Source organism: Rutilus rutilus (genome assembly GCF_951802725.1).
Source record: "Rutilus rutilus genome assembly, chromosome: 19".
NCBI lineage: Eukaryota > Metazoa > Chordata > Actinopteri > Cypriniformes > Leuciscidae > Rutilus > Rutilus rutilus.
In genome coordinates, this window is record NC_140232.1 from 34,964,651 (window position 1) to 34,989,829 (window position 25,179).

Genomic DNA, 25,179 nt, shown 5'->3' on the forward strand with positions numbered 1-25,179 from the left:
TTTCCCCAACTCTGAATCAGAAATAATGTCATAAATGATGTACATAGGCGGGTTGCCTTTATTTGTACATGATCCAGCAGGAATGGGCGTGGCGAAGCAAACTTTCCTAAAAATGGCTCCCGTTTTCCCGATAACTCAACAGGATCAGATCGCTCGTGCTGGGCATCGGGAGAACAACACACGGGATCCACACGATCTCTGTGTCTCTGATGTGGACGACTGCTGGATTTATGATCGACACGGTGTGTGTAAATCCTTCAACAGTTTGCATCAACACAGCAAAGCCATCATCGTTTTCGTGCGGGTAAGGAAGGCATGACAGCTGTGTGTTTATGCTGTGTGCAAATGTCATTCTGATTGTGCTTATCAAATATTGTGCAGAACTTCTTGTGCTACACATGCAAAGAATATGTGGAGGATTTGGGCAAAATACCTCAGGATATGTTGCAGGTGAGGACAATTATTTGACGCTATTATCCAGCACTTCTGTTTTGTTTTTATCGATTATGTGTCATTAATCATGTATTATTTGGTCAGAATATGGAATATTGCTGCATATGAGAAAAAAAAAAAAAACGATTTAAACTCTTTACAATAAGGTTCAGTAACTTCCTTGGTTTACATGAACTAAGAATGAACAATACTTTCACAGCATTTATTAATCTTAGTTAATAATCATTTCAACATTTACTAATATGTTATTAAAATCAAAGGTTGTATTTGTTAACATTAGTTAATGCACTGTGAACTAAAATTAACAAACACTGAACAGCTGTTTTTATTAACTTACATTAACAATGATTAATAGATACTGTAACAAATGTATTGTTCATTGTTAGTTCATGTTAGTTAATGCATTAATGTTCACTAATGAACCTTATTGTAAAGTGTTACTGAAACAATGTATCTTTTCTCTCCTTCAACAAATGTAGGAATCGAATGTCAGATTGGTAGTGATTGGACAGTCGTCGTATTCTCATATCGAGGTAGGATGTGTTTATTAATGTTCAGCTAAAAATATGAGACACTTATAGCATAATTATAACATGCAACAGAGTGTCAAGTAGTTTTTGTGCACCTTTAATAGTCATCAAAACCAGTGTATCAGTTTGATTCCCAACACCCTCTTTCTAGCCTTGAGTGCATTTTTGATTATTGTTTTAGTTTTTTGTTATGACACAAAATCATTACACTTTAAAACTGTGAAATATCTGGAAATATCCGTGAATCTCTTTATGTTGTAGGGGTTCTGCTCTCTGACGGGCTATCCTCATGAAATATATGTTGATCCCGAGAGACAGATTCATAAGAAACTTGGAATGAGAAGAGGAGAGACATACATGGAAACACGTAAGATTTTAATTGTGCCTTCACTAATGTGTTTTTATACATAACATGCCTTTTTTTCTCTCCTCTAATTCACATTTTGTACATTTCTCCTGCTTTCTATTAGATTAACATGCCAAAGAATGATTGGTTTGATTAAATGTGCATTTAGTTTAATCAGTAGCTATATATTTCCATCTACCTATTTTTACACACATTTTTGGCATATCGCTGGATGGAAACAAGATGCGCGTAAATTAAAAAAATTAAAAATAATGATTGTTTCATCCGATAAGAAACTGCAATGGAAACACATTTACCGAATAAATCCATCAAAAACCTCATGTGCCTCAGCGTCAGCTGTGATTGGATAACTGGACTAACCAGCGGACCAATGGCGTCGCAGCATCTCTAATGTTGGTTTGGTGTTTCTGAAACGGCGGAGTCGAAGTGTGTGATCAGAATGATCTGGTTTAATTCCCTCCAGAAGCGTCTCACACACACGAGTGTGTTCCCGAACACCAGCATCTGAACGCTAGAGAACATGAAGTGGAAGTGATGATTTTGGGGATGGAAACGCTGCTTTATTCGCAAATGTTTTATGCATTATTATTTCAATTATGTGCATAGGTTAAATTCACACATTTGAATGGAAACATAGCTATCTTCATCTGCATTTGCAGCTTCCAACAGTCCACATGTGAAGTCCAGTCTGCTCATCGGCAGTCTGAGAAGTATGTGGCGCGCCATGACCAGCCCTGCTTTTGACTTTCAAGGAGATCCGCTGCAGCAAGGTGGAGCCCTTATTGTTGGCCCAGGTGACGAGTTTTCTAATTAAAATGCTGTTATTTCTATATCTTCACCATATCTTAACATTTTGTGTTTTATTTCACAGGTCCAGAGGTTCATTTGGCCCATTTTGACATGAATCGGTTCGACCACATGCCGATCAACTGGTTGCTTCAGTTAGCAGGGCTTCACACACTGGACTTCAGTGATCGCTCTAAAATCATTGATATCTAAAAAACTAAATCATGTTATGCCATGACAGATCTGCACTCTATGCTTGTAGCTGTTATACTGCAACATGGTCTCTGTCTGAACTATAATAGCTCAATATCGTTGTATATGTAATATTGTTTTTTATATTATATTTATGTTGGATAGGAACAAGCCATTCCACTGCTGAGGACCATTGATTTTATCTCTTTCCTAAATTACAATTTGTTTTATATTATGTCTTGAATTTCAATAAATAAATAAATTATATATATATATGCATGCAAGTAAAGTTTTATTTATATAGCACGTTTTAAAAGCAGTGTTTACAAAGTGCTTTACAGAAGAGACATTCACAGAAAAAAAACATATACACACATATAAAAATAAGATAATAAAATGAAATACAATAAACATCAATAAAATATGCATGTGCACATTCACAGAAAAGAAGAGCATATGTCTTATTTAACTAATAGCTCAAATATAGTGCATGGAAGAGTTTGAGATCCTCATTTTGTGATTTGCACTATAGCAACCCCTGGCTTCTTAGTGTCTTTCCACCCCTACTGGAGGGAAGCAGATATACACCTATTCTTACACTGGTGTACTTTACACCAGTCCGCTGCAGCAATCCTGGTGTCTTTCCACTCAAGTCTGAGTGTGCATCCTCATCATCACTCCCCTTTTCTCTCTATCTCTTCCACAAGTCAGCCCTTACCAAACACAATACTACATTTTGGGGCGCCCCTATCTCCATGTTTGTATATATGCGTGCATGTATGTGTGCATGCATGTTTGTATTTATATATGTATGCATGAATGTATGTATGAAATCAATGCATGCATTAATGTATGAATGTATGTATATATGTTTTATGCATGTATGTATGAATGTATGTATATATGTATGTATGCATGCATGCATGTATGAATGTATGTATATGTTTTATGCATGTATGAATGTATGTATATATGTATGTATGCATGCATGTATGAATGTATGTATATATGTTTTATGTATGTATGAATGTATGTATATATGTATGTATGCATGCATGTATGTATGAATGTATGTATGTTTTATGCATGTATGAATGTATGTATATATGTATGTATGCATGCATGTATGAATGTATGTATATATGTTTTATGCATGAATGAATGTATGCATGCATGGATGTATGAATGCATGTTTGAATGTATGCACGGCACGCACGCATGAATGTATGGATGTATGCAGAAGCAGCTATACATCTATTCTTTCACTAGCTGCATGCATGTATGTATATACATTTATATCCAGATCCATATATGTCCAGTTTACGTTTCATCCCCAAACTAAAAAGATAAGAAATAAGATATTTAACATAAAGAAAATTAAATCTGCATATATTATAGACCAGTAGCGTAGCCAAAAAAGAGACTTCGGGTGTGCATCTGAAAATCTGGGTGTGCCACATTTATTGTCAGATTACTGTGCAAAATGATTAACCATAACCACGTAACCATGCCCCACATAACCATAAAACTATATAAAATATAACTATACATTACACTCAGGATCGCCAATAACTTAGAGAATTTTTTCAGGCACTAATGTTGTGACTGTTGTTTATATGCGCGGAAAACATCTCTGGGGAGCTGCTGGGGTCACAGTCAGCTGCTGTTTGCTGATTGGTTGGCAGTCCGAATGTCGGCAGATATTTTTTTTACGAAAATAATTTAAACTGTAAATTACATTTAACATTTTGAGCATTATGACACCATATATTGGATTCTTATTTATGTGGCCCTGAGAGTATGATTTAGAATGTTAAGTGACATCACAGACCTGCCAGATTCAAACAGCTTTCGCGCGTTGGCTGGCGCTGAAGGCCTATTTATACTTCTGCGTCGAACTCACGGCGTAGCTACGTCGTAGGCTGTGTGTAGCGCGTGTACCCTTCGGCGTACCCTGACGTGCACCTCTCCAAAAATGTAACATGTAACGCTGTGATTTTGTCTGCTAGGACCGCTCCCTCGGGTTTCACATGCTCCCTCTGCATGTGTAATTGCGCGTCAACGCAGACAACGACGCAGAATAAATGAAAACCAACGCGTTGCCTACAGCGTAGAGGCTCCGGCGTAGGTCCGACGCAGAAGTATAATGAGGCCTTGAGCCAGAGACGGACGCGCTCAGCGCTTGTCATATACCACAACTCATTTTCAACCACATACTGTTTATTTTATGTTTCAGACATTTAAATACACATAAGTACTAGTAAAACATTACATTTGTAGTTTGTAAAATACACACTGATGTGTATGGAAGCAGCAAAAACAATCTATTCAAATGTAATTTGCAGACATGTTTTATTCATATATCAGACACACATAGCGGAACTCCAAAGTTTACTCTATTCTTCTTCCAGTTCAACAGCTACTTACTTTCATGTATTTCGGGAGAAACTTTGGAATTCAGGTGCTGTAACGTTAAATCCGGCTGACAGGACTCTCTGAACTGCAGCGCTCTTCTCGTTATAGATCAAGATAATTTATAAAGGTTTTTAAACGAAGAATCGGAATATCAGATAGTTGACATGGTAAGCAAGTTTGTGAATATTTTTAATAAAAAAAGAAAAAAGAAATAAAACGAATTATAGCGATGCATCTGTTAGTTATTGTGGCTGCGGTGTGTCACGTGACAATCATGACGCGTCGCCATGGAAACAAGGGATCAGTTAAAATATTTTTAACTTACGCGTGAAAGGGTTGATTTAAAAAATATATATTCTAAATAAACAACAATAGCCCAAGTTTAGTAAAATGTTTTTTATTGAGACTTTTATTAAAAAATAATTCTGCATCCATTTTTAGGCGTGCCAGCTGCCACTGTGGGTGGCACCGGCACACCCTGGCACACCCGTGGCTACGCCCCTGTTATAGACTAATATATTCCCATTATGCATAAATTCTTAACAATTTAGTCTGTTAACTGCCAGTGTCCCAGTAAGGGTTTTTATTGCTTTTTTCACCCCATCACTTTTTTTAGTAATCATCAAAAATTAGGCAAAACTCGAAAGCGTTACGTTACCTTTTAGCGTTTCGAGGTTTGCGATATCAACTTTAGATTCGGAACACAACTTGTTTAGACACATGGCTTTGGTTTTCTAACAATTTTAGGATAAAACACTACAAATTGTTTTACACTACAGTTATGAGAATTAGATGAAATCATAAAAACACAACACAAAAAATCCTAAAAACCAATCTCAAGTGTTTGTGTCGTGTTTCGTGACGGGTTAAAGTTCTGCCAGTGCCCGGATGTTGGGCAGCAGGATGGTGGCGCAGTGACGTCACTCGGAAGGCTTTTAGAAACTTGCCTTCCATATACGTCACTCGCAGGACAACTGGCTCAAATATACTTCGGTCTGCAGCGCATGGAGCTGTTACAAGCTGGACTATGCACAATAACGCACTTTCATCGCACATTCCCGTCTGAAACGCCATCTTTGCATGCCTAGAGAAGTATGAAGCGCAAGAGCGAGCGACGGAGCGAGTCGAGGAAAAGACTCTGCGCTTCTCTGAGCGGCCAGACGGAGTCCAAGAGCGATATTTACGTTCATATCACAGGTAAACAAACCACAGACGCTGCCATAATGATCTCATAAAGTAGAACCAACATTGGGGTCATAAAGTAGTGTGCTATAATTCCTGTCAGGGGTTAATTTGGAGCTTTTTTGCACCGAACATCAGACTTAAACTGCTGTTTATATGGAGATTAACGCTGGTTATATATGAGAGTAATTAAAACATCACTATTAACTTCTAATTTTGCCTGTTCAAGGGCTGAATCATCTTCTTTGTTCTGTTCGCTGATTGTAAATCACTGAAAATGAGTGTAATAAATAGTAAATCAAAGCGAAAAAAAGATTAAATCCTATTGGCCAATCGACGCTTCTCTCCTAGCAACGGCTTGGGCAGCGTGCCAATCAGAGTCGAATGCTCCCTGCTCTTTAGTTTAAATTCTGTGGAGGGAGGAGCCTAATGTGATTGACGCGTCAGCGGTACGCCCGTGAACCAATCAGGTACCGGAAAAGGTTTTTTTTAATCTGCATAAATTATGGACTATACAACAAATGTGCGTAATTACTTTACAATTTCAGTTTTTGGTTTACGTTACAGTCATGAAAATGAGAGGAAATGTGTTTTAAAACAAAGAAACGCACTACGAACAATCCTAAAAATAGTTTCTTTTGACCAATCGGCGCATCGAATATTCCCTGCTCTACCGTTTAAATTCTGTGAGGAGGGGCCTAGTTGTGATTGACGTGTCAGCGGTGCGATTGTGAACCAATCAGGTGCCGGAAAAGCTTTTAACTTTAGCTTTAAACGGCATTGATTGAACTTTACTCGGACTTCAGGAGCAAGAGAGAAAGATCGCTAGTGCTGTGTAACGTTATATTTACGTTTATATACAGTCAAAGCGGATGTATTGTTTTAGTTTCTCTTAGTTTTTAATTCAAGTTCAACGCGTAAACATTAAGTATTTTTACTTTCTTGCCGCATAAATTCCTATGACACACTCGATTTCTTCATAAAGTGTCGACGGAAATTTGACTATTTTTGGTTGTATGTGTAAATGTAGTTTGGAATTAGATTAAACTAAACCAAGATTAAAAAAAAAATGCACCGGAACGACGTTTACATAGAAACCTGCGATCTGTCAAACTGCATCGAGGTCATTAAAGGTGATGCAAGTATTTCTTTTTGGTTTTAAATGTCCTTTAGTTTTGTGGTCCGGATCAGTCTGTGAGAATTCACTGGGTTTTGTCTTTAACTCACTTCCGGGACGCGGATTCAAATCTCTCGGACCAATAGATTCATCAGATCATGTGTTTACATTAATGGACCGCGTGGAAATGCTTCTGTTGTGAGAGAATAGTTTGGTTTCCTTCATCATGTGCACTTTGTGTTTTTCAGATCAGCTGTATTTTGCTCTTCTTCATCAGAAGGTGAAGAGCTCTCCTGACAGACACTGTTTCTGCATAGATGAAGAGCTCTCCTATGAGAAGTAAGAGAGGTTCACTTGTAAAACACAGTCTATGGCTCATTATTAGGGACATTCTAATACACTTAATGCTACATTATCATATTTGATAAGTGATGAGGCCTCTTACATGATCAAAATCATTGCACACAATCTACTTCATGCCTTCTGTCGTTTGATTGATAATTTAGGCTTTTCTAGCAAGAAAATGCCTTTGTTTAATTGTAAAAACGTCCACCTTCAGCTCGTGGTTTTATTTTTTTTAAATCATGAATTTGTTCAATAAATTTGTTCATCTCTTAATCATCATTGTATTTTATTGCATTGCATTATATGTTTTAAAAGTACAGAGCTTTGATTATGAAACTAAGCATTTAGATATAATCTTGCTAAGTCATATTATTGACAGATATTTATATGCATTTTATGAAAGTTTCTGCAATAGATATTTTTGCTCAGTTTGGGCCTCTGAATAAAATTAAGCTGCTTTTTTCCTCCATATTCTCACTATATCGTATAATGAGCCATTTTTTTTTTTTTTTGCAAACTTATGTATGAATGCATCTATATGCATGCATGCATGACTGTATTTATGCATGCATATATATGTGAATAAATGCATGCATGCATACATAAGTTTACAAATGTATGCATGTATATATGGAATATGGATGCATTTATGCACATATATATGCATGCATAAATAGTCATGCATGCATGCATGCATATAGATGCATTAATACACAAGTTGACAAAATAAAAAAATGTGTATGTATGTTTTTATTCATGCATGTAAACTTGTTTTGTTTACTACAACAATGGAAAGAAAAACTCACACTATCCCATAATCAAGACAGTTGTTTCTCACCATTAGAAAAGCCTGTAGTTTCTATAGTTTCCAGTGCATTGCACCAGATCTTTATCATTGACCTCTTTGATTGTTCTATTTGAACAGCTTCTATGCGGACTTTGGCCCGCTCAACCTGGCCATGTTTTATCGCTTCTGTTGCAAGCTCAACAAGAAGCTGAAGGTAATGACGCTTCATTATACTAGCACACAAAATGCAACGTTGCACTGTTCTACTAAACACAATCTTTCCATGTAAGCATGCAATATCATTCCAAAGATTTGCTTTTGAATGTGTGCTTTTCTAATCCAACAGTCTTGTGTTCATGCAAAGAAGAAAATTGTGTTTTATACCTGTGGGGACAGAAAGAAACAAGCCAATGCTGCGTATTTGATCGGCTCTTACGCTGTGAGTTTCCCAGTCCAACTTTATATTTACTGTTTATTTTGCCTTTTAGGGAAATCCAATCTGATGAAATGCTCAAACATATTTATAACATGTAAACTCAACTGTGCTTATAGTGCTTCCAGATGTTGAAGGCTCACTATTGTTTGTCCTCTTCTTTTTATAGGTAATGCATCTACAGAAAACACCAGAAGAAGCGTACAGCCTTCTTGTCTCTCAAAATGCATCGTATCTTCCTTTTCGGTAATAATTGAAATTTATCCCCAATATTATTCCAGAAAATGCATATTATTATGAGGTGTCAAGTTTTATGGCACAACAAGTTGCATGTGGAAATGAGATGGCCTATTTAAAAAGCAGTTGTAATAGTAAATCTCATTTCCTTTGGATTATTTCTATTTTTCTGTAAATATCTGACTTAAATTTTTTCCGTTACGTTCACAGAGATGCGTCTTTTGGAACTTGCATGTACAATCTGAATATTCTTGACTGTCTACGTGGCGTTCACAAGGTAATCCAGATCCTGCAGCTTCATCAGACTCGTTCACTATTCCTACTGATCGCATGCTTGTGTTTCAGGCTCTGCACCTCGGCTGGCTGGATTTCTCACAGTTTAATGTGGAGGAATATGAGCATTATGAGGTGAGTTTCGAGTAAAGGTTAATCTCACGCTTATGATTTAATGCGTCTTTAAAGGGAAGTTGCGCTAGTGCCGTTTATCCGAGTGAAACTCTTCTGGAAGAAGAACAAATGTGGGCGGGGCTTGATTTTGTGTGTGGTGAATTGATTGGATGGTTGTGGTTTGCTATTGGCTGATCTCATGTGAGTGACAGGTTGCCCCGCCCACATCATCAGAGAAGAGAAGAGATGCTGCAAGAGGATCTTATTCTGATTACAGTGCAAAAAAAAAAAAAAATTCATTTTGATTTCATGGTGACTTTAATATTCTTTCCAGCGGGCAGAAAATGGAGATTTTAACTGGATCATTCCAGGGAAGTTTCTGGCGTTCAGCGGTCCTCATCCCAAGAGTAAAATTGAGAATGGTGTGTATGGATTCGCTTGTTCTCACATTATACCAATACTTTATAGGATTAGTTCACTTCAGAATAAAAATTTCCTGATTGTTTACTCTCCCACACATCATCCAAGATGTTCATGTCTTTCTTTCTTCAGTCGGAAAGAAATTATGGTTTTTGAGAAAAACACTCCAGGATGTTCCTCCATATAGTGTCTTCAATGGGGTCCAACGGGTCGAAGGTCCAGATGTGAGTTTCAGTGCAGCTTCAAAGTCTTATCTAGACAAACCAGCGGACATTTTAGAACAAAACATTTATATACTTTTAACCACAGATGCTCGTCTTGCACTCGCTGTGATGCGACACACATTACGTCATCAGGTTGAAAGGTCAAGCGTGACGTAGGTGTAAGAACAGACCTAGTGTTTACAAAGCAAACGTGCAAAGACTGAGTCAAACACTATTTACAAAAAAATAAAAGGTAAAACAAAGATGTCAGATGAAGTTGAAGTTGGAGAATAAAATGAGATGAGTTTTTCGCTCTATTCTACATTTCTGAACCGGAACACGCGTGACCTTTCAACCTGATTATGTAATGCGTGAAGTTGTGGACGTCCAAGACGAGCATCTGTGGTTAAAAAGTATATAAATGTTTATTATTGTTCTACAATGTCCGCTGGTTTGTCTAGATGAGACTCTTATTCCTCGGCTGGATCGTGTCGAGACTTTGAAGCTGCACTGAAACTCACATCTGGACCTTCGACCCGTTGGACCCCATTGAAGTCACTATATGGAGGAACATCCTGGAGTGTTTTCCTCAAAAACCTTCATTTCTTTCCGACTGAAGAAAGAAAGACATGAACATCTTGGATGACGTCGGGGAGAGTAAACAATCAGGAAATGTTAATTCTGAAGTGTAATAATCCTTTAACTCTAACTGTAGTCTGATCTGTGTAAAATATACAGATTTATATACATTTGTTCTGTTTTCCGTCAGGATACCCTCTTCATGCCCCTGAGGCGTATTTCCCGTACTTCAGGAAGCACAACATCACCAACATCATCCGGCTCAACAAGAAAATGTACGACGCCAAGCGTTTCACAGACATGGGCTTCAAACACCACGACCTGTTCTTTGTGGATGGAAGTACGCCTAATGATGCCATCGTCAGCAAGTTCCTGAACATCTGCGAGAGCGCTGACGGAGCCATCGCCGTCCACTGTAAAGGTCCGGCACTTAATGCTCGTTTTATGCACGCTTAAAGGGATACTCCACTTTTTTTTGGGAAATAGGCTCATTTTACACCTCCCCCAGAGTTACACAGTTGAGTTTTACCGTTTCCGAATCCATTCAGCCGATCTCCGGGTCTGGCGGTACCACTTTTAGCATAGCTTAGCATAGATCATTGAAACGGACAGGACCATTAGCATCTGTCTCAAAAAAATGACCAAAGAGTTGCGATATTTTTCCTATTTAAAACTTGACTCTTCTGTAGTTACATCGTGTACTAAGACCGACGGAAAATGAAAAGTTGTGATTTTCTAGGCTGATATGGCTAGGAACTATACTCTCATTCCTGCGTAATAACCATGGGTCCAGCAGGCGTAATGATATGATCAGCGCCTGAAAATAGTCCCCAGCTCGGTAACTTCCAACGTGACCGGGACTAAGTAGTTTCAGCCGGCAAGCAGGTTGTCACGTTGGTTATGTTGACGGAAGTTAGCCTATTTTCAGGTGCTGATCATATCATTACGCCTGCTGGACCCATGGTTATTACGCAGGAATGTCGTAGCCATTGCATGTGCTGCGCTTTATTTGTACCTTTATTTATTTATTTTTATCTAAGTGAGATCTCTGATTGTAGTCCTTGAAAACCAAAAAAGTAGTGCTTGAGAAGTCGTGGAATTTCATTTTACAGTGTGTGTACGAACCCTGAAGTAAACAGAGCGTTACTGACAGACTGGGACGAGAGGTGCCGCAACAATGGAGAATATGAGGAAAATAATTATATTCTAGTAGAGCCCGAAAACAACATCACGACTTTGCGATAGACGTCACATGCTGAAGAATGTTCCTACACTGATAAGACCTGCACAGAATCTTTCCTGCGTTGTTTATTGATTTGCATGTGTTGCATGTCTGGTTGGTATCAGAATTTGTACATGTGAAAATTATTCACTTGTTTGTTTATTAAATATTTCAGCTAATATGCTTTCAGCTACCAATAACAGTGTAGCTCCATATATTTAAAAGGTTTTCCCCATATAATTTAATATCATGAAGTAGAGATGTTGACAGACACTGTGTGTTTCAGCGGGTCTGGGCCGAACAGGGACTCTGATTGGCTGTTACATGATGAAGCACTTCAGACTGACTGCAGCCGAAGCCATCGCATGGATCAGGATCTGCAGACCCGGATCAGTCATTGGACCTCAACAGAACTTTGTTGAAGAGTGGGTGATTCTGCAAACGCTTTAATCCACAGCAATGTCGATATTGTACCGTTCAAAAGTTTGGAGTACCGTCATTTAGATTAATGCTCTGCTCACCAAGGCTGCTTTTGTTTGATCAAAAATACTGTAAAAACAGTGAAATATTATTATAATGTAAATCATCTGTTTTCTATGTGAATATACAGTAAAGTGTAATTTATTCCTGTGATCAAAGCTGCATTTTCAGCATCATTACTCCAGTCTTCAGTGTCACATGATCCTTCACAAATCACTCTAATATGATGATTTGATGATCAAGAAACTTGATGATAATTATCCATGTTGAAAACAGGTCACATTTTTATGGCGGTTTGGGTAGGTAAAAAAAAAAGAGAAAAAAATAATACTTTTATTGAGCAAAGACGCATTAAATTGATCAAAAGTGACAGTAAATACATTTATAATGTTACAAAAGAGTAAAATGCTGTTCTTTTGAAATTTATATTCCTCAAAACATCCTGAGAAATAAAATGCATCATGGTTAACACTGATAATAATCATAAATGTTTCTTGAGCATCAAATCATATTAGAGTGATTTCTGAAGGATCATGTGACACTGAACACTGGAGTAATGATGCTGAAAATTCAGCTTTGATCACAGGAATAAATTTCACTTTACTGTATATTCACATAGAAAACAGATGATTTACATTATAATAATATTTCACTGTTTTTACAGTATTTTTGATCAAATAAACGCAGCCTTGGTGAGCAGAAGAGACTCTTTCAGACACATAAAAAAATCGAATTATTCCAAACATTTGACCAGTACTGTATATACCAGCCTAGGCCTAATACAAATGTATACGCGTCTGAATCTAACAGGAAGCAGTCGAGTCTCTGGGCAGAGGGTGAGCTGTACCGTCAGAACGTAAATGAGCAGGAAAACGGCTCGAGTAAAACGGCAGTGGCTGGAATCCTGTCCGGAGTAGAAGATATCTCCATCAATGGCACCAACAAGAACATTTCACAGAGGAAATCAGCCTCTGAAACGGTGAGTAACTACACTAACAGCTCAGTTAATGTGTGCGTTTGGATCAACAACGTAAAGTTTGGTCCACTTTGTTGCTTTAATGGCAAATAAGTGCACAATTAGCCAGCAAAAGATAATCTGATCACTTTTCTAACTGTAGTTAGTGTGTAATGTTGCTGTCTGAGCATAAACAACATCTGCAAAGTTACGACGCTCAAAGTTCAAAGCAAAGGGAGATATTTACTTTTAAAGAAATCGCTTTTTAAGGACTACAACAAACGGCTGGTAGAGACTACACGAGCTTCTTCAGGGGTTAGTGACATCACAAACCCTAAAATTTACATAAACCCCGCCCCCTGAACACGATTTATAGATTATCAAGACAGAATATGCTAATCAATGACTAGAAGATAACTACACATAATCTACATAAATCCATCAACTAACCATTCAGAAATGTCCTGTTGCTTCTACATGTTGTCACTTCTTCTTGAGTCTCTCCATCTTTATCCAGTTTGAACATAAAAGGCTGAAAGTTTTTTAATTTTCAGTGTGTGTCTGTGTGAGGTAATCGGAGCTGCTAACACACATACAAACATAGACACACACACACACACAAGCTCTTGAAGTGCCGCCCCCTGTGCCGGGAGCAGCAGCTCATTTGCATTTAAAGGGACAGACACAAAAACGACGCGTTTTTGCTCACCCTCAAAAAGTGACAACTTTAACATGCTATAAAAAATATCTGTGGGGTATTTTGAGCTAAAACTTCACACACACACTCTGGGGACATCAGAGACTTATTTTACATCTTGTGAAAAGGCCATTATACCACCGCTTTAATCAGATGTGTTGTTCATTTCTTCAGCACACGGAGGAAGATGAAGAGGAGTGTGGCGGTCTCACGCAAGGCGATAAACTCCGAGCTCTGAAGAGTAAGAGGCAGTCCAGGGCGTCCACGGGCTCACTATCGTAAGTTCTTCTCCATTACACCCCTCTCCTGTCCATCATCACACACACACGTGTCCATCGAGGCTGACGGTGCGGGTCCACTGGCGCAGGAGCAATCCGCTCGATTCCTGCGAGTCTTCAGGAATAAAGCCTTAATAAAGTCATCATGCTTATGATTTCAGAAAAGACCAACTTTTATTTCAAATTCCCAGGCTTTTTGTGAGCTTTGGTTGTTTTATTGCTACAAGGATACAATGAATGCATGCAAACTGCATCTGAGATCTGAATTAAAGGTGATGTGTAATAATTTAACCCTTTAAAGCCTGAAATAGTCCAAAAAAACTTTTCTTTTTTTTTTTAAAATGGAACAGTTTATTGAATCTAAATATCTAAATGTATCTTAAGATACATCAGGCTTTTATGGCTCATATAATCTGATATAGTGAGAATATGAAAGAAAAACAGCTTCATTTTATTCAGAGGCTCAAAGTGAGCAAAAATATGCTGCAGATGCTGATATTTATATGAAATTTTGATGCGTATAATGTAAATCAATGAGATCTTTATAACAGCATAGCAGATACTTACATAAAATGCATATGAATATCAATATCTGCCAATAATGTTTTAGTAAGATTATATTTAAATGCTTAGTTTTATAATCAAAACATATAATATAATGCAATGCAATACAGAGACAAGCAAATAACCCTTCCTCAAAAGCCTGATGATCATATTTAATACTCGTGATTTAAAAAATAAAAAAAAGGATAATCAAGTAAAGCGAAGCTGCTTCAGTCCAGTTGAAATATTACTAACGATATGAAAGTTATTCTTGCGTTTACTTGATAAAACCAGGTCAGATTTGACAGAGGAAAGACTCGTGAAGCTCGAGCTGAAGGAGGACGTTTGTACAATTATACTTGAAGACGTTCTTGATTAAATAATAATAGATTATCAATCAGACGACAGAAGGACTGGAGGAGATTGTGTGCGTTTTGATCATGTTTATAATTTAGAGACCAGTAGCTTTACAGCACTGAATCCCCCATTAACGTGAACTAGGAAATGAACCTGAGAAAGCCACGCGCCAGTGGACGTGAACCGCGTTAGACGCTCGAGTCGAGTCCCCCACCGGATAATCTGCATAAATAGTGGTTTTCTGGTAATGATGGATGTTTAAGTGTGTGTGCATGACTTACTCAGAGACTAACTGCATGTCTTACACCGTGTCCTAACCAGACGCGACGCGGTACGGTTCCAGCGACAAATAATTTGTGTCCACACTAGACGCGCGTGACTGCGAGATGCGTCAAAAACAATCAAAACCCACAGCCAATCAGAACAGTGTGTGGGTGGAGTCAGCCAATCAGAACAGCATGTGAGCGGAGTCAGCCAATCAGAACAGTGTTTGGGCGGAGTCAGCCTATCAGAACATTGTGTGGGCGGAGTCAGCCAATCAGAACAGTGTGTGGGCGGAGTCAGCCAATCTGAACAGTGTGTGGGCGGAGTCAGCCAATCAACAGTGCAATCAGAACAGTGTGTGGGCGGAGTCAGCCAATCAGAACAGTGTGTGGGTGGAGTCAGCCAATCAGAACAGCGTGTGGGTGGAGTCAGTCAATCAGAACAGTGTGTGGGCGGAGTCAGCCAATCAGAACAGCATGTGGGCGGAGTCTCACGGTGCCAGAGAGTAATCTCGACGGCACTCGCAAGAACATGGATAAGCAGCTACATAATCAAATTCTCTAATATTACACCATTTAAACATTATTAATATGCATTGGCTGAGTTACTAAAACAATCTTTGTCAAAGAATACACTTGTTTGTTCACAGTTTGAACGTTCTTGTTTCCATTTGTTTAATTTCAAGATCTGAGGTGAATTATCCCTTGTTGCTTTTACAGCTACAAAGCTGGAGCACTAAATGATATTCAGAGTCACATGACACGCTTTTAACATTAACTAAAGCACATAAACAGCACCTGAGATCATCATCGCCACACTTTGTGTTTGTTGTTCCAGCGCGACGTCACAGAAAAACAGAAACCGTTTCTAAAACAGAATCGTCGCGTGTCGCGGCTGGTCAGGACACACACTCTGATTAACATGGAAAATAACCTTTTATCGCGCGGCGTGTGTAGTTAGGACACGGTGTTAGAGTTTAAAACCTCAGTCTTCCTGTTAATGATTGTGCTGGCGAGACGAGAAAGACCCCAAAAGCCTTTTATCACACAGCAGGCGAATGGTAGTAAAGTGTTGCAGTTTTCTGGGCTCGCTGTGGCCCGACTGTTGTGTGTCGTTGAAACGGTAGCAGAATGACGTTCAGGTGAGTCTGTGACATCATCGCCCATCATAACGAACATGTGGCTGACGCAGGTCCTCATTTCATTCAGTGCCTTTTTGCTTCCACGTTCACTGAGAACGTTTTTAGGGGTTCAAGCATGAAATGCTGAAACCTTATTCTAATCGTAAGGATTTGTAAAACTGATCGTGCAGGCCAAACCGTACGGCCTAGAGACTTGAAACCTGGCCAGATGGTAGGCCTCAATTTGGGGAGAACCTATCAGAGTATGACCCCGATTGGCCCATAGGTGGCGCTACAGCACAAAAAGTCGCTCATAACTCTTAGACCGTTTGTCCTAGTCTTACACCACTGTGATCCCTGGGTCGAATTTTGTCCAAAACCTACTTTTGCGAACTAGTCCCTGGTTTTTCGCCCGATCAGAACCAAACCAGTCTAGGACAATTCTCTGGACTCTTTAGATCAATAATTATCAAAAAAAAAAAAAAGTACTTTTGCATTTGGCTGGCTGTAATAGGGTCATTTAGAAAAGGGGCGTGGCAAAATACACTCAAAAGCCTATAAATCCTAAAGTAAAACTCAGAACTTCACACAAATTGGTGGGCATATGTGACATAACATTCTAAACAAGCAAGCAAAATTGTATGGAGATTGGACCATAGGTGGCGCTATAACTGTCAAAAAGCTTTGAAAAACACAAATTGCCTGTATTGGCTGTAAATTGACTTTTCCATCTATTATTTCAGTGGTTAAAAGCTTGCTAAATAAAACTTAATGTCTTAAATGCTTGAACCCCGATAAATGCTGCTTGCAGCTTTAACTTATTTATTTGTGTTTTTTTTAAACTAAACCTCAGTTTGGGTCTAAAAGTGTAAACGGGGTCACACAAAAAAGAAAGTCTGCCATGCATCAGGCCGTCCAGCTTCACAACTGCTCTGACCTTTTCTTATAACATGTTCAGTGCTTTTTTGATGTTCTAACCAAGTCTTGGCTTTGCATGATGATGTTTGATGATGTGTGTATGCATGACATGTGTGTGTAACTGCGTTGTGTTGTTGTGACACACTGTGGCCGGTTTGCTTTGATCGTCTTTTTCAATTGCACTGTAAACTGGATCTGATCTCAGACACCACAGATTGAATTCGATTTACAATTGGAAACCAATTTCCATCTAAATTTTGTTTGTAGGCTTAAGTTTTGTAATATTTAAGTGTCTATAAAGAGCATTTACTCCGTTTTATCCTGATCCATGATCAAAAATCCTGGTTTAAAGTGCCCCTATTATGCTTTTTGGGATATTATCTTTCATGTAGTGTGTAATATAGCAGCTGTTTGTGAATGGGAAAAGGTCTGCGAAGATCAAAATTATTATATATCACATAGAAAATGTAGAAATTTCACATAGAAATGAAGTTATTATCTCCCAAAAGAAGGTCGATTCTGAACAGCTGTCAGTAATTCCAGTCTCACTTCCTGTTACAGTGTAACAATGTAACTAATTTGCAGAATGCCCAGCCCTGGTCTTGATTGGCTGAACGGTGGCGTCTCTTAGCTCCGCCCTCAAACACTGTAGTTTATCTGAATCTGGGAGAGTTTGGTTCATGTGGAGAAGACGCTGTTTTCTGAGATTGATACGGTAAAACCCACGCCATCGTTACTGTTCGTATCACTGTGATCAAGAGCTGAGATTCAGATATGATAATGAGCGTTTGGTTTCTGACCAATCACAGCAGAGCGGCTCTCAGAGAGGCGGAGCTTAGAGAGACTGAATCTTCGATGGAAGCATTTCAGACACTGAGAGAAAAGAGCTGATGCTGCCGTGGAGATTATGAGGAAACTAGTGTTTTTTTTACTTTAGATGCATGTAAATCTGTTACAGAAGACCTTTAAAACAACATTAGAAGCTTTAATAGCATAATAAGGGCACTTTAAAGCACACGGTTCATGTTGTAACGAGTGGATGTGGTTTGGCGGATCCGTCCAGTGTGCAGCGATGGGAAAAGGCTTCTGTCTTCCTTCCTTGTCTTGTGTTGTGTTCTGAGTTTCGCCCCTGTGTTCAGATGGCCGCTAGCTTTGCTGCTCTCTGCTCTCTGTAGCGTTGTCTTCTGCTGGATGTTGTTTGGCTTCCCTTCCATCCATTACTGTATAGACGGGGTGGGATTGTAAATGATTTCTCCCGTCACTCTCTTAGCCCTTCTCTGGACTGGAACGCTGTAAGTGTCTCGACGGATCGTCCTTTACAAACATCACAGGCGTCCTGAAAACTGTGGCGCCAGATTGTTTTATTCCTTTAGGAACATTTCGGTTTGAATTTACGAACGATAAGCTCTATTTTCAGCATTTGTGGCTTAATGTTGAATATAACCAAAAACTTCTTCTTTTTTTTTTAAGTCCCCCTGTAGTCAATAATTGTATCTCTTAAAATGCATATTTAACCTTTTTTTTTTCCTTGATAATGGCTTAAAATATCTTGAATGTAACTCGACACCCTTGCCTCATTTAGTATGCGCTGTTCTATGAATATGCAAATGAGCCCCGCCTCCACTCACTCACTCAGCTCAGAGATGCACTGGTTGACGATCACACGTTGATCTGATTGGTTAAGGTAGTTTGTGACGTCAGAAACACCAGCGATTTCAAAGTGTGTGTTTGAGACTGTCTTTGGTTCACTGCAGTTTTAAGGAGGAAATACTCAGCAATGGTGTCGACTTATGAACTTACACATGCTTTGTCTTAAAGGGATAGTTCACTTTAAAATGAAAATTCTGTCATCCTTTACTCACCCTCAAGTTGTTCTAAACCTCTATGAATTTCTTTCTTCTGCTGAACACAAAGGAAGATATTTTGAAGAATGTCAGTAACCAGACAGTTAACTGGAACCATTGACTTCCATAGTTTTTTTTTGTTTTTGTTTTTCTAGTATGGAAGTCAATGGTTCCAGTTAACTGCTTGGTGAACTATCCCTTTAAAGCATATTAAAAACACCACATAGACATATAAACAACATATACAGCTGGATTTACACCACAGGGGGACTTTAAATAAAATAGAATCAGAATTCCAGTAAAGAATTTGCAATGCCAACAAAAAATGCCGTTAGGTCATGATTATGATATAAAACTCGAAATTATGACTTACTAAGTCAAAATTTATGACATAATTGAAATTGACACAATTGTATTTTATTTCAAGTAAAAATTTTTTTACATAACCAGGTTAGTAAGTGACTTTTGTGGCTGTACTTTTTTCAAAAAATTTTATTTAAATTTTGTCTTGCTAAAAATTTTATATTTTTAACAAGTCATGTATTTTCTGTGGTAACGCACATTATGACACACATTCTGCTGTCAAAAGAGCTTAAAACCTGGAACATTCCTTCAACTTCACTGGAGGAGGATTATTATTATTATTATTATTATTATTTTATAATGCTCTTCTGGAATCAGATTCATGAGGTTCATCTAAAGCCTCAGTCTGGTGTGTTGAGTTTGATCAGCGTAAACATCATGTGGGAACTGAGAATATGTCATAAATGTAATGCATTGATCCTTGTGTTTTTCCACTCTGGAGTTTCAACATTAATTCTGCATGTTGATCCTTTAATCTGGCCTTACTTTACAACACAGTACAATTCAACAATTAATTCGGAAACATGACGTATAACATACTTTCTGCAACTGGATAGCTTTTTGTACGGATGTACATGTGTGTTTTGTGTCTCTCCCTCTTTATATAAATGTCTTTAAAGCCTCGAACGAGCTAATATCCCATAAAGCTGCTTTGAAACAATGTTTTGTGGGAATTTATCCACATATAGACTGAAATGGACCATGTTTTATATTAAAACGACGCCAAAATCAATTTGCTTTATTCCTATACATTTCACAAAAGCTCTTTAATTCCACCAACAAAACCATAATGATAAAAACAATATCAAATAGCAGTGAAATGTAATGCATATTGAAGTGTAATCGTCTATATAATCAATGAAGCTGATCGCACAGTTATTTCTGATTCATATTTCAGAAGCGATCAGTGTTATGAGATGCTGCTGAAAATGGTTCGTTATGGAATGCGTGAATGGCCAAAATTATGTTTTTTTTGCTCTCAATAATTAAGTTTGCTGATTGACCGTACAAATGCACGTTGTATGATTCAGCGGCGGCTGTAGAGAATGCTTTAAAATATTTATGAAATGTTGTTTTTGTCTTTACTTGCAGGTTGGAAGAAAATACAATTCACACCAAATCAGCATCAAAGTCATTAAGGTAACTTGTCTTATTTATTTGAGTACAACTGTACTCTGTAATTATAACAGAGAATATTACGTTTGCCAGATCTCTTTAACATAGGGTATTCAACATAATCATATTCCTTTTTAACAGTTATTTTACAATTACGTATGCGAGGTTGTAAAAGGATTTTGTCAGTCGAACCTCTGAAAATGTAAGTTAATATAGCAATAATAATAAAATAATCAACATATTCACATTGTCATGTTATGTAGCTAAACAAATAAAATATTTAGCTTTTTTAAATATTTTATTTTATTTTGATTTGTTTTTATTTTTAAAATATTAATTACAATTTTTTTATATTTAATTATTTCGATTTATTGGAATTCGATTACTGACAAAAAAATTGTTTTTTTTTTTAGCAAGTATTTTATTTTGATTTGTTTTTATTTTAAAATTATTTCAATTTAAAAAAAAAAGTTTAATTTATAGCTTTGTTGTTCGATTACTGACTAATTTTTTTTTTAATGTTTTTATTATTATTATTTATTTTTTATATATTAATTAAAATTTGTAATATTTAATTATTTAGATTATCGGTATTCGATTACTGACAAAAAATAGACTTTTTTATTTTTTAATTATTTTTTTTAAGCAAGTATTTTATTTTGATTTGTTTTTATTTTTAATATTGAATTATTTAGAGCATTGGTATTCGATTACTGAAAAAAAAGTGTTTTATTTAAATGATCAACTTTGCTATAATGTGTAAATGTCCCTCATGCAGCTCAGATAAAAGGAAAAGGACGCGGGCGTCGCTCGGGTCCAACAGGGCCAGCGGGTGAGTGATTCAATGAGGTTTTTACGCCGTTTTGCATTAAAATCACTAAAGCAACTTGAGCAAAGCTCTAGTGTGATGGTTGACGTTTTCCTTTCACAGCCCTTTACATTCAAGGCTCGCTCAGTCTTTAGGCAGCTTGCACGTAATGGCCTGTGAAACGGACGGCGTGTTCTCTGACGTTAGCGCTGGCTCTATGGCCAACAATAGTTTCATCAAGCAGTCGAGCTTAAAGCACTTAAAGCCGCACCAGAGGACTTACTCTGCCATAAGTTCCCTGAGCTCAGTAAGTCCCAGAAGCCCGTGTGATCGGGGCTCGTGAACGCTCTCATCTCCGTCACGTCTCCATCTTTCCTGCATGACTCTGACGGGCTGAGCGTCTCTCGTCTTCGCTTGCACGCTATCATGCTAATCATTGACGACTCGATCGTGATTCAGTGCTGGGCAACTGTTAGTCACATCCAAAATAAAAGTTTGTGTTTACAAAATATATGTGTATGTGCTGTGTATAATTATTTTGTATATATAAATACACACACATGCATGTATATATTTAAGAAAAATTTGTTATTAATATATAAAATATTTATATATAGAAATGCAGAAAAATGGAAACATTGAGAAAATCTCCTTTAAAGTTGTTCATTTATGTTGGCGATTGTGCAGCATTCACTCACAAACATACATGTTTTATATATTTACAGTAGGAAATTTACTAAATATCTTCATGGAACATGATCTTTACTGAATATCCTAATGATTTTTGGCATAAAAGAAAAATGGATTATTTTGACCCATACATGTATAGTTGGCTATTGCCACAGATGTCCCCGTGCGACTCGAGACTGATGACGTGATCCAGGGACACATATATTATGTAAACACAAAGTTTTATTGTGGATGTGATTAGTCGTTGCCCAGCACTAGTTTAGACTGGGTCATGACTGGGTCTGAGTGACTTCTCCAGTATCAGTGTCAGTGATCATGAGTCGGACCCGTTTACTCCTGGTTGATCCTGCGTCTCAGATGCTTCGGCTCTCATCAGGTTTATCTGTCAATATATTTGGGCTTTTAAAGCTGCACGCAAATGCAAAGTTTAAAGCTCTAGGTTTTAGATGTTTGGAATTTATGCTCACCAAGGCTGCATTTATTTGATCTAAAATACAGTAAAAATGTGAGATATTATTATAATGTAAATCATCTGTTCTCTATGTGAATATATAGTAAAGTGTAATTTATATCCTGTGATCAAAGCTGAATTTTCAGCATCATTACTCCAGTCTTCAGTGTCACATGATCCTTCAGAAATCACTCTAATATGATGATTTGATGCTCAAGACACATTTATGATTATTATCAGTGTTGATAACTATTTTGAAATAGAAATCATAACATTATAAATGTCTTTAATGCAACTTTGATAAATTTAGTGTGTCCTTTCTAAATAAAAAGTATTAATGTCTCTAAAAAAAATTCGGACCCCAAATTTTTTTTTTTTTTTTTTTTTTTTTTTTTTTTACTAAACTAAACTAAAACTATAACAAATACTTTCATTTGTTTGAAATAAATAAACATTAACTGAAATAAAATACAATATTAAAAAATGTCAAAATAGTTTTCCTAATTTTTAGCTTCCAGATTATTTTTATTTATTTATTTATTTATTTTTTTTTTTTTTACTGAAAACTGATACATTGTATTTTTCAGGATTCTTTGAATAGAAAGTTCAAAAGAACAGCGTTTATTCAAAAAATACTATTTTGTATGTCTTTACTGTCACTTTTGTTCAATTTAATGCGTCCTTGATGAATAAAAGGTTTTTATTTTATTTTATTTTTTTACTGACCCCAAACTGCCACAAAAATATGAACATTGCTAATGATTATATTTAATCATAAATGTTTCTTGAGCATCAAATCCTCATATTAGAGTGATTTGTGAAGGATCATGTGACACTGAAGACTGGAGTAATGATGCTGAAAATTCAGCTTTGATCACAGGATATAAATTACACTTTACTGTATATTCACATAGAAAACAGATGATTTACATTATAATAATATTTCACTGTTTTTACAGTATTTTTGATCAAATAAAAGCAGCCTTGGTGAGCATGAATCTAAATCACTCCAAACGCGTGAGCATGAGAGACGTGTTAAAACACCAGCTGTGAACGGGCCTCTGAAACATTAACATTAACAGGATCAGAGATTTAGTTGTAATGGGTTTTTATCTTTTCGCTGCCTTTGCACCCGTGCCTGTGATAGACCATCTCTGTCCAGAAGAAGGAAAGTGCTTCACGCAATGCCATCGGTGCGCTTTCAGAGACCATGGTATCAGACTTCCTTCGTTTCTTCTTCTCTAGCTTCCTTCTGCTTTCTAATAATGGAGCGTCCTCAGCATTTAAAGCATGTGCATGTTGTGTTCTTGACACGTTGCACACGTTGGTTTGGTCTTTAAAGCATCTCTTGTCTTCACAGTAACTCCATCTCCAAAGCTCGAGCTCCTCTCCTCCGCTGAAACATCGACTTCTTCCTTCTGTATGGTGTTCTGGGCTCGTCTACGTGATCTACTATCAACAGTGTTCAACAAGGAATCTGTGTTCATTGAGAAATCTGCATTTTTATTTTATAAACCGGATTTTTTTTCGTGTTTGTTTTTTAATCAGAGAAAGCTTTAAGCATCTGTGAAGTTCGACTTTTTATCCCGTTGTAAATATCCCGTGTCAGAAGCTGCCTTTGTTATTATGCATTACTAATATTGTTTTTAATACTGTATCTAGTACTTTATTAACTGTAAATGATCGAATGTGAATCATGACTGAAAGCTGTATATAAGCTTAAATTTGATAGATTTTGTTTTTTTTTACTGTAAATAATGCATATCTTTTATTTTGATGACCAAGTTTAAATCATGATAATTTCACATGTGTATGTATATATATATATGATAGGAAAGGATTTGAGTCATATCCCTTTCAATAAATCCTTTCTGCAGTTGCATTGTGGTTAATGATTGAACGTCATTATATTTCTTACTGTATTGATTTATAATAAGGGTTTAATGAGATTTGCTTTTGTACACAATTTCTATAGTAAATATAACTCTTCTAGTTATGCTTGATCAGCTCTGGCATATTTAATTGACTACAAATGAAATATAATATATAAAGTCCTTAAAGAACAAAAGTGAAAGCCGTTGAAATTCAAGACTTGGTATACTTGTTTATGCTATAGTTTGAAAAGCTAAATCAGATGAAATATAACAACTTTACAGAGAATTTAAGCATGCATATCTGCCGAAAACAACAATAATTGCAATTATTATGCAAAAAACAAACAAAAAACACAAACATTTGACCGCTTCATCATTTAATCCCTAAATAAAGAATCTTCCGTAAATTAAAACTATGGAATTCTTTACCGATTGAGATTAGGCAAGCAAAATCTCTTAGCATTTTTAGATCTTACCTTAAAAATCATTTTTATGGTAGCTTTTAATTTAATATTTGTATACGTTTTTCATTGTGCATTATTTTATATGGTGTATTTTCTTGCTTTAATTTTATATTGTGGATTATTTTATATGGTGTATTTTTGTTGTTTTGTTTGTTTCTGTAAAGCGCTTTGAGATGTACAGTTAAAGGCGTTATAGAGAAAAGGGGTTATTAAGGTGGCTTGGAAAAGCCAATTTACTGATATTGTACTTAAGATTATTAAGAGACATGACAAATTTCTCCACGCATCTCCTCCTAAACTGT

General features: G+C 37.0%; 2 protein-coding genes across 6 annotated transcripts; both read left to right on the forward strand.

The window, feature by feature from the left end:
• Window positions 1–94: 94 nt before the first annotated feature.
• On the forward strand, window positions 95–2,602 carry prxl2c (peroxiredoxin like 2C). Its single transcript, XM_084389460.1, has 6 exons — window positions 95–304; window positions 382–450; window positions 933–986; window positions 1,245–1,350; window positions 2,010–2,144; window positions 2,222–2,602. Exons 1-6 carry the CDS (start codon window positions 113–115, stop codon window positions 2,347–2,349), a joined length of 684 nt encoding a protein of 227 aa, XP_084245586.1. The 5' UTR covers window positions 95–112; the 3' UTR covers window positions 2,350–2,602.
• Window positions 2,603–5,622: 3,020 nt separating this feature from the next.
• cdc14b (cell division cycle 14B) lies at window positions 5,623–24,551 on the forward strand. Of its 5 annotated transcripts, none has more exons than XM_084388631.1 (16): window positions 5,623–5,940; window positions 7,291–7,381; window positions 8,313–8,388; window positions 8,521–8,613; window positions 8,777–8,853; window positions 9,055–9,121; window positions 9,190–9,252; window positions 9,566–9,653; window positions 10,624–10,854; window positions 11,942–12,080; window positions 12,946–13,114; window positions 13,962–14,065; window positions 20,567–20,614; window positions 21,369–21,422; window positions 21,522–21,705; window positions 23,900–24,420. In XM_084388631.1, the coding sequence occupies exons 1-16, from the start codon at window positions 5,838–5,840 to the stop codon at window positions 23,900–23,902; spliced, it is 1,590 nt and encodes a 529-aa protein (XP_084244757.1). In that variant the 5' UTR covers window positions 5,623–5,837; the 3' UTR covers window positions 23,903–24,420. The 5 variants fall into 5 exon arrangements, with proteins under 5 accessions (XP_084244757.1, XP_084244759.1, XP_084244760.1 ...); XM_084388633.1 differs by lacking the exon at window positions 21,522–21,705 and adding an exon at window positions 23,687–23,752; XM_084388632.1 differs by lacking the exon at window positions 5,623–5,940 and adding an exon at window positions 6,712–7,058.
• The last annotated feature ends 628 nt before the right edge of the window (window positions 24,552–25,179 follow it).